The 10769-nt window shown below is 33.7% G+C and overlaps 2 protein-coding genes across 2 annotated transcripts; both read right to left on the bottom strand.

Annotated features, from left to right (window-relative positions):
• Positions 1-217: 217 nt before the first annotated feature.
• Positions 218-1759, bottom strand: LOC129919410 (zinc carboxypeptidase-like). Its single transcript, XM_056000278.1, has 2 exons — positions 1385-1759; positions 218-1322 (listed from the first exon to the last, which is right to left on the bottom strand). Exons 1-2 carry the CDS (start codon positions 1631-1633, stop codon positions 333-335), a joined length of 1239 nt encoding a protein of 412 aa, XP_055856253.1. The 5' UTR covers positions 1634-1759; the 3' UTR covers positions 218-332.
• A 2971-nt stretch (positions 1760-4730) lies between these two features.
• LOC129919409 (zinc carboxypeptidase-like) lies at positions 4731-8838 on the bottom strand. The gene is made up of 3 exons (XM_056000276.1): positions 8653-8838; positions 8256-8576; positions 4731-5787 (listed from the first exon to the last, which is right to left on the bottom strand). The coding sequence occupies exons 2-3, from the start codon at positions 8574-8576 to the stop codon at positions 4798-4800; spliced, it is 1311 nt and encodes a 436-aa protein (XP_055856251.1). The 5' UTR covers positions 8653-8838; the 3' UTR covers positions 4731-4797.
• Positions 8839-10769: the final 1931 nt, after the last annotated feature.

Genomic DNA, 10769 nt, shown 5'->3' with positions numbered 1-10769 from the left:
TCTACTCAAAAAAAAAAAAAACATAGTTAATCTTTAAAAACAATTTGGTACACCAGGGGTCTTTTTCACAGCCTACATCAGTCACACTAGCTACATCAACGACTTTAAACATTAATTGCTGCTGCCGTATTGGACTTCTCTAAGCACTTTTTTGAACATTTTCACTATTTTTTAGACCATAACAAATTCTTAAGTACAAAAAAGTGTGGAAAAGATCTATATTTTCATAATTAAAGATAAACTTTATTTTGTTTTATTTATATTTCTGGTGATTTTAACAAATAAAGTATAAAAACTACAGATAAATGCCAATTAAATGCTCTGAATCTAATCTACTTGTAGTAACCCCTTGCCTCAGATTCTTCAACAATAGTTTGAATAGCAGCAAACGCTTCCTCTGCAGTTGGTAGAATTTCTTCCGATGGCAGAATGAATAAATCTTGAGTATCTGGTGGTCCCCGAAGTTCAAAAGTAAATGTAATGGGAATACCCAATTCGGAATGAGCCCAGTCTTTACTTCCACCACTCGATGGATAAATCGTTTCATACATACTTCCACTCTTATAAATTCTTCCATGCGTTTCTTTAATCGCTTTTGTGGCTTTCTCTCCAATCGCCTTCAAATCATCATAATTGTCTACATGATCTGGAGTGAATCCATATGGGAACATCAACAATTGAGAGTACGAATGAAGCGATATGTAAGTGCGAACATTTTCTGTCTTTGCATTGTCGGTTATGAATTTAATCAGTCTTTGTGTTTCTATTTCACTAGCCGGTGATGTTCCACAAAAATCATATCGACTTGGATCCGAACTTGATCCGATTTCATTCCAATGATATGGATAGTTTCGATTCAAATCTACACCACGAGAGATTCCAAATAATTGGCGATTCTTTCTCCACATTCGATCACTTTCAAAAGAGTACCTATAACCATCTGGATTGACTGATGGGAAAATCATCCAATTATAGTTATCTACAAGATTCTTAACTCGTGTATCTTTTGATGTTAGCAACTGATTGATGATAAAAGTTGCTGTGGCAGGAGCAATCCATTCCCTAGCATGGATTCCACTCTCGATAAAGATTGTCTTGTTATTGGCATTACGAGATATCTTAATTCCTTTAATGGGTAAACCTTGTGTACTCAAACCCATATCGAGCAAAGAAGCTTCTTCATGTTGACCAACCATTTTTTCCATCCATTCGTAAATTGTTTCCAAATGAAAATAGTGTAACCAATCGAAGTTCTTCAAGTCAGTTCCTTTGGGTAGAACCGATTTCAAATTCTTATCAATTTTCTCTTGGAAGTTATAAGTCTATTGGATTGCAATGTTATTGAAATTATTTGACATGACAGAGAATCATTATAGAAACTTACCAAAACTCGATGTTTCACATCGTAAGTCTTTAGGAGGTCAACAAATTCGGGAACTTTGTGAGCGGCAACCATGATGGTTAGCTTTTGTCCCGGTTCCCTTGCATGACCGATAAATGAACAACTATCACTTATTTCTTCGAGCTTTTGCAAGATTTCAACATGTTTGGCGGTATCTATATTCACATAGTACATTCGATAGTAGTCATATCTTGCCACATCGGGCATAGGTTGTTCTTCTTTCACTGACATTTCTAGAATATTTCTTCAATCTCCAAATTGACTAGCTTTTAACTAATGATATTCAATTTAATATTAATCTTTGTAAAATCTTCTTATCCAAAAATTAAACAAATATGCTAAGCGATCAGTAAACGAGACACGAGAGACGTGTGCACGACACAAGTGTCAGAAACATATGGAAGGAAAAATTCAAAAGCGTAGACCGTATTTTTTCCGAAGGGGAAATGTGGCACTCTTGTTGGCTTATATGATTACTTTCTTCGTTTTGGATGTCGAACGCTTTTCGACATATATCTTAAATGTAAAACATATCGTTCATTTACTTGAATACTTACATAACTCAAAAATCACGAATTTTGAATTTATTAATGCAAAGTTATTGGAATAAAGTAATCTTTATTAAATCCAAATACGGCTTTCTTTTGAAAATTCGACTAAATTTTTGTATTTACGATTGATAAATTGCTTTCTAAAGAACAATTTTTATTAAAAACGGTCGTTTACAGACAAGTCAGAAATCCAGAAATCGGTTTTATTATAAATACCGTTAATAGAAAAAATGTATTTAATATCCTTCGAGCCAGTTTTAAGAACAAAAAAAAATAAACTTTCCTTATTAGAACGAGAGTCAACAACAAATTTTGGCATCCTAACAAAAATGTAAGTAAGCAGTTTATTAAACTGCAATATGCATCCTGATATCGAATTCAAAAGTCTAGCAACTTTAATTTTTAGCTTTATAAGGTTTTCGGGGGATTAGATAACGTTAGTTTTCCAATTAATTTGATAAAGCTAAATTGACATTATTTCACATGTATGTTATTTTTCTCGGCCTAAGCCATTTAAAACTTCATTAAGCACCCCAAAGTATGCAATATCATGATGAAAGTCTGATTGAGTTGCGGAGATCAAATCAAAGACGATCACGTTTTCGATTATCTTTTTTGCGATTATCGTTTTGAAAATTACGGAATGACCCCCCGGAATGCATACGCTCATTTGCCTTGAAATTTTGATTCTGAGTTATATTATGAGTTATATTATGTAAAAAATATAATCTTCTTGGCTGGACTGTATCAATGGATCAAAATTTTAAAAGATTTAGTAAAATGCTAAAGCCTATTAAGGTCCAATTTATTCACACTCCATTAAATTTAAAGTCGCCATTAAAAAAGGGAAATTTTAAAATTTGTATGCCATTTGACAGATTTATAATTTTTAATGGAGACTTTAAATATAATGGAGAGTGAATAAATTGGACCTAAGTAATTTAATGAGTTAAAAATCTGTTTTTTTGACTTTGAATTTTACTAATCGTTTAAAATTTTGCGCCAATATAATTATATAACTTATAACTGTTTACGTTCACGATAGCTTCAAAACTTTTAGAGATGTTATCTAATTCTGTTACATTTTGCACTGTGCAACTTTTAAAATAAAACAACAAAAAATTATTACTTTACAGCATAAATAACAATAATTTCATTCACCTTTATCCAATTTCTATGATTTTTTTGTTTTTTTCAGAATAAAGTAAATAAAATTCTTAATAATACTATCAAGTAATAGTTAGTCATGAACTAACGGAAAGTTGAAGTTGAACTTACATGTGTAATATCCCATTACGCAGGGTAGGTGAGAAAGAATTGGAAACCGGTATGAAAATTAAAAACAAGAGCATTCGAAATTCTTATTGTCGACTTAAAGTAGTGTAAAGCTGCTCTCCCACCTGCTTAATCCATATACAAATGACTTAAAAAATCGATTATGTAATTCTTTTACATTTAATGGATTGAAATCTAAGAAACATTTAGAAAAACTTTATTTTTTAATAATTTTGTCAGAAGTGTAAAAGTGGAGTTAGCAGTTTTTCACGCTCGGCCAATGTTATAACTTTCGCAGCTAGCATCAGTATCAACTTATATGTATTTTGTTCAATTATTTTTAGTATGTAGGTATTTATTTTTTGCTTTTTTTTTCTTTTTTTTAATCTTGCATTAAATTCGTCCATACAGTAAATATTATTGTAAACATCTTTAAGATTTCCGTGATTTATTAGCTTATCTTAAGTATGTAACCCCTGCCTGATATAAAATTTCCAGAGGGCAGTGAAATTTTCAGGAAAAAAATATTTCGAAAAACAATTTTTAAAAAAGTAACGTGTTGTACTTTTGATTTATTCAATTTTTATATAAAAACACGTTCTTACCTATTTGTGATGCCTGGGGGAAATAAGAATGCAATTTGATCTTCAGCAGCCATTTCTAATTGTTCTCCGGTTTTCTTCACTTTCTTGATGACTTCCAATCATGGCATCAAAATTTCTAATGGTTGTCGTGAAGCTTTGTTAAAAACGCGATGAAGAGAAGAATGCAATTTGATCTTCAGCAGCCATTTCTAATTGTTCTCCGGTTTTCTTCACTTTCTTGATGACTTCCAATCATGGCATCAAAATTTCTAATGGTTGTCGTGAAGCTTTGTTAAAAACGCGATGAAGAGAAGAACTTTTCTTCCACGGAGATATATGCATTAATAATATTGAATTGCTGGAATTTGGTCTTGAATTATACCTAATTCTCTCACATAAATCGTTCAATTAACTCAAAACTTGTTCAAAAGTCTGCATAGGCTTTTACAGACGGCTTCGACCCCCAAACTTTTCGTCACTAGTAAAGTAAGCGTATCAATGAATATGGATTTTTTATTTGAGAGGAGAGTTTGGGTGACTAAGATTGAATATCAACTAACCCTAGCCACAACATTGTTTGGTTTAGAACTGAGAATTCAAGGCCGGTACAAATTGAATAGTGGCCAAATACGAGAATATAATTCATTGGCAACATGTCCATTAAAAAAAAAGAAAAGGTTTGCAAAAGAGAACTAAATATGAATATCCGAGAAAACTTTCAATTAACAAAAAAACTGTGTTGCCATAAGATCACCGCTGAAAACACATAAGACACATTTTGAATAAAAAAAATTTGGAAGAATTAAAAAACTCGTTCAGATTTCAGCAGAAGTTAGCAACCAAGAAATTCCAATTTTCTGATACTGCAGCAATCTCAAATGAAATTGAAAAGTTTAAAATTTTATAAAAAATAAAGTATTCAATCACAATCAATATTTATTATCTTTTCAAAGAAAAACATAAAAAATGGTTCCCAAATACCTACCTATTTGTAGTAACCTCTTGCAGCTGCTTCATTTACTATTGTTCCAATAGCAGCAAATGCCTCCTCAGCCGTTGGTAGAATTTGTTCGGCGGGTAAGATAAACATATCCGAACTATCAGGTGGTCCACGTAATTCAAATGTAAATGTAATGGGAATATCCATCATAGCATGAGCCCAATCCTTGCTACCACCACTCGATGGATAAATAGTCTCATAGAGACTTCCACTTTTGTAAATTTGTCCATGGGTTTGCTTAATTGCTTCAGCTGCCTTTTCACCGATTGCTTTGAGATCATCATAGTTGCTTACTCGTTCGGGTGTGAATCCATAGGGAAACATTATCAACTGGGAGTATGAATGCAAGGCTAGGTAAGTCTTGATGTTTTCCGTTGGGGCATTTTCCTTTACAAACTGAATTAACCTCTGCGTTTCGATTTCACTCGCAGCAGATGGACCAGAGAAATCATATCGACATGGGTTCGAACTTGATCCAGTCTCGTTCCAATGGAATGGATAGTTTCGGTTAAGGTCTACTCCCCGACAGACACCAAAAATCTGTCGATTCTTTCTCCACATTCGATCGCTTTCGAAAGAGTATTTATAGCCATCGGGGTTGACTGATGGAAATATTATCCAGTTGTTATTATTTGCAAGTTTTTGTACTTCTGGGTCTTTCGAAGTGACCAACTGGTTAATAATAAATGTAGCTGTGGCAGGAGCTATCCATTCTCTAGCATGGATTCCACTCTCAATAAAGATGGCTTTGTTGTTAGGATTTCTGGCCAACTTTATTCCTTTAATCGGAATCCCTTGAGTGCTGTTACCCATATCCAACACAGTTACCTCCTCAAACTCGTTGGAGAGCTTCTCCATCCACTCGTAAATAGTCTCCAGGTGGAAGAAATGAGCCCAGTCAAATTTGTCAAGCTTAACTCCTTTGGGAAGGACTGATTTAAGGTTCTTATCAATTTTTTCCTGGAAGTTGTGTGTCTATGCGAAGAAAAGATTAATTTAAAATTACTTTAATTTGAGGAAATGATAGTGCATGGTGCCCACTATTTTTCAAAATAAAATTCCCTGACTTTTCCCTTACCAAAAAATTTAAAAATATTGTCGAAAGTAAAAAAGTTGAAAATCGTAGTGGAATCCTTGCCCTCTCCCTGATTTCACTGCCTCTACGAAAAAAATCATAGAGATTATGAAGCAGGTTTTTGTGTAAAGATTATTTTTTAAAACATTTCTTGAATTTAAACTCGATAAGTTCGCTACGAAACCATACCTCAACGGGATCCTTTTTTCTATTTAGGAGACTACAGTTATAATTACTTTGCGGCATTCGAGTTCCAACTTTACATTTTTGTTTCTCATGTAGTACCTTTTATTTTTTTTTTTGTAATGTGTTTTAAAACCATTTTCAATACGAAAGTCTCAACAAGAAACACTCGCGAGCCTAGTCTTCATGGATCCATGAACAATATGAAGACCACATAACCCAATACATATCAAGGAGTTGCATGTAGGCTCGTGTAGTTCGCGAACGAACTAGTTCAATAAACTAGTTCATCTTGGTGAACTAGTGAACTTAGTTCAATTAAGTTCGCAAATAGCGAAAAAGATTTTTTTTAACAAACTAAACAGCAACCTAGGGCAGTCGTAATATGATATTACAAAACAGCTTGCGCTCACTCTACATTATCATTTTTTTTATATGTATTTTGGGTGAGAGGAACTCCCATCTGTATAGGAAATTTTCAAAATTGGTCCTTCTCTCCTTGTCTTAAACGCCGACAGCGCCCTTTTAACCCGACAGACCTAAAGAGAATAGGGGTTCACAAACCAAAGTGCATATGAAATTGCATCCAATTCTTTGTGGAGCGAAATCAGTTCTTCTGCTCTACCTCAAGATTTAGATGTAAAACAAAAGGCACAAGGTCGCTTGTGCCAGTATCAGCGTTTCTCTTTCAAGCACCACTTATTCTTATTTCTGAGCAAGAACAAAAAAAAAGTAGCATATTTTGGTCCTTGCATTACTATGATTTTGATTTAATGAAAGCAAAACGAACTTCTTCTAGACTTTCGTCAGGAACCAGAAAGCTCGACAAGTATAAGAACGAAATTAAGAATTTGTATTATAAATAAAATATTTACCTACCTATCTGTTATTTTTAGGTTGTATTTGTTTTACTGTGTAGACTGCGTCAATTTTACATAAATTTGGATACAGTTTGTACATGCTAATTTTAATTCTAACAAAACCGGAGTGATTAAAATAAATTGAACTAAAATGAACTAGTTTAGTAGCGCGATTTGAACTAAAATGATCGATCACTCAAATGAACTAAAGTGCCCAACTCTAGTTACATGCCATCTGGGTCCGTCTCTTTTCACTCTAGTTTGAGTTTTTTTTAATGACGGCCATTCCAAAGTAACTTAGAGAACATTTTGACGCTTGTTATCCAGTTTATCTCATTGAAGAAGCAGTTTTTGTTCTTGAAACTTGGTGAGTCTCGAAGGCTCATGATAAAGTTGATGTTCTAGAAGTTTTACGTAGCTTCTGAAACTTCTAGAACATCAACTTTATCATGTCATGTCTAAATGTCGATTATAGGCCATCGAAGTAGCGAAAATCAATTTTTTTGAGCTACTTTATTCAACCCTATTCTTAAAAAAAAAAATCCTGGGGACAGGGAAATGGACTACCTACCTACCAATTCAAAAAGCATAAGAAACGAAAACGGAACAAAATCAAAACGTAAACGATATTCTTGGAATTTTTTGATTCGGAGCCCTTCTCCCCAACACATTTTCCTGGGAGTCTTCATTCAGAATAGAACTGATTAAGTACTTCATCAAAGTAAATAACATATTCAGCCCTATTCTGAATGAAAACTCCCGGGGAATCGCGTTTGGGATGGCTCCTAATCGAAAACTTTAGGAAGATTTTGCGTTTTTTTCGCCTCTTTATCATTAGCCCTGTTCCTTTGGGAGGTGGCAAAGTACTACTACATAGTAGTTTACTAGCGATTTTCAATGGAACGCACTTTCAACGAATTCAATACAAATCGTATCTACTTGAGAAGAAGAGCATGAGTAGATGATAGTACTAGATTAACCAAAATATCTACTATTAGTAGACTACCACCTCCAATGGCAAGGAAACAAAAATTTTCGATCGGAGTCCATCTCTCGAACACATTTCCCCGGGAGTTTTCATTCAGAATCGCACTGATTCTTAATTTACAGCTTCAAGGAGTGAAAGTAAAGTGCGACGCAGCGATAAACTTACTATAGCTACCTAAATTTTTTTCCAGCGAATATTTAAAAAAACTATACAGAAAAAAACATCCCTGACTGCTTTCCGAATTCCCTCACTTTTTCCTATTCCCTGACCAAAATTGTGTGCCCTGACTATCCCTGACTTTCTAGTTTAGCGGACGCCATGCAGTAGAAATACTTACCAGAATCTTATACGTCATCTCGTATGTCTTGAGAAGGTCAACAAAATCAGCGACTTTGTGGGCTGCCACCAATATGGAAAGTTTTTGGCCAGGATTTATAGCATGTCCCATGAATATGCAGCTATCGGTCACATCTTCGAAGTTTTGCAAAATCTCCACATGTTTGAGAGTGTCAATGTTGACATAGAACATTCGATAGTTGTCGTAGCGAGCTGCATCGGAGATGGGTTCTTCGCATTTGTCGTCTTTAGTGCAAAAAGATGCTGCCAAGGACAAGGTCAAAAGCGAAAAAGGAACAAGTATTTGCAGGTTTTGTTTCATCTGAATTGAATTGAATTAATTGATAAGGTTATCACTGTGCTGATTAGTGAGAGATTCTTACTCAGTTTGTACTTACTTTTAGCAAATCCTAGGAAAGACTAAATACTAATTATAGAGCATGAATTTTGTATCACCTAGTTGTACTCTTTGATTATGAGTTATAAATTATATAATTAAAAAATCAATTCATTTCACGATAACAAGAAATGACCTTATCAAAATTTGTTTAAAAAAATACCGGTCCGCAATTTTTGTTTTTGTGTCTAGAACCTAGTGTTGTGAAATCCTCGATAGTTTTTTAGCACAATACATAAAATTACAATTAAAATTATCGGTTATCGATGTTGTAACAACACTACTTGTCAACAGCATCAGCTGAGAGATGGTATGCAGGGTTGTTTTATTAGCACATTTCAATTCAATAGGTGTTTCTTTGTTTCGAATATACATATTTAACCAAATACGTTCGTTGAAGATTTTTCTTTGTTGTTGTTATCAAGTGGGATGAAAATTACAAAATTTTCGAGTGCAATGAAATCTTACAAAGTTACAACAGAAAATCGTCACTAGAAAAATCGTGATATTTAAATTGTTCATATAATTCATCGATAATATATTTCCTGTTTCATATACTATTTATCGATAACAAACACAACCCAGATACATTTTTACACAGATAAATTTTAGCTCGGCTAAATTTTTTCGATAATTTGTAAATTTGAATGGGACAAATCCGTTAAATTTTTCGATAATTTCTTTGGAAAATACATTTTTGCCCACACAAATTACCAAAAAATCGGCTTAATTTCTTCGATAATTTGAATGGGAGCTATTTAGTTCGTTCTGCGTCCTAGGCTTTGTGCTGGGATGCAGATCGAGCTAAATTTAAGCCGAGATAAAATTCCCAGCTATCGATAATTTGTATGGGACTCATTTTAGCTCGGCTAATTTTTTTCGAAATTTTGTATGGAAGATAAACTTTAGCGCAATCTGTATACTAGGCTTTTAGCCTAGCTCCCATACAAATTATCGAAAAATTTAAGCTGATAAAATGCATCTCATACAAATTATCGATAACTTGAATGGGAGTTTTATCTTGGCCAAAATTTAGCTCGATCTGTATAAACTCGGAACGTTCAAAGGGTTTGTTGAATTTAAATCGACCATAGGTGTTCTTACAGTACAATGGAAGAAACGCAAAAGGAATAGGAGAGCTCTCTAACGACTTCTGCATTAGTTGCATGGACGAAGAAGATGAGAAAACTGTCCAACATTTTCTGTGCACCTGCCCTGCTCTCCCTATTAGAAGAAAACTCTGTCTAGGAGAATTCTTCTACGAGGACACTAGTTATCTAGTGAAAACGGACGTTAAAAGTCTAGCCCTATTCATAAAAGGCTCCGAGTGGTTCGACTTTAAAAGTCTAAGAGAGTCTGGTCTTTGCCCGACAGCCACTTTAACCTAACTTAACCTTGGATTTTGCAAAACGCTCAAATTCGCTTTTTTTAATATCGATTACAGACCATGCTTTTCGTTTCAAAGAATTAACGAATTCGCGGTGTTTTCATTTCAAAATAAGGACAAATCGTTCCAAATAAAAGTTGAGCCTATCGATTGCAAGAAAGAATAACTCTTCGTTTGTACTTTTTGAAAATTTGGTTTTGTATTCAAATAGGAAACAAAAAACTCCTGAAAAACTTGAAAAAAACATTTGTTGAGTTTTGAAAAAAATGCTTCTCAATTTCTTTTCGTTTTTTGTTCGGGATAATTATTGCACTGTGTAACAAAAGATTAGAAGACTTTAATTTTAGTACTTAATTTCATAAAATTTGGAAAAAAATTAGTTCAAAATTTTGATTTTGAAAATTAATTTTTGAAAAACTGTATAGGCAATAAAACAGCTTTATTCAAAAACCATATAAAAGACTAGGTCTTTGGCTTTCCCGGCTAAACGGAGGGAATAGACCCATACGGTTTTTTTACGGTAATTTTTTTAACCGTCATCCAAAAAGGAGTAGGTTCTCAATTTGTTCTATTTTTTTTTAAATGTAACAACTCAGAACCTTGGACTGGGTGAACCGATTTTGATGATTTTTTTGTATATAAAAGATTGTGCTATGTGTAATCCCATTTGAAACTCGTCCAGTTTTGACCATGGCTTTATCAGAAAATCATGGACGGCTTAAAGGTCTTAC

Source organism: Episyrphus balteatus, chromosome 4 (assembly GCF_945859705.1).
Source record: "Episyrphus balteatus chromosome 4, idEpiBalt1.1, whole genome shotgun sequence".
Lineage (NCBI taxonomy): Eukaryota > Metazoa > Arthropoda > Insecta > Diptera > Syrphidae > Episyrphus > Episyrphus balteatus.
This window is presented reverse-complemented; position numbering and strand designations above follow the sequence as displayed.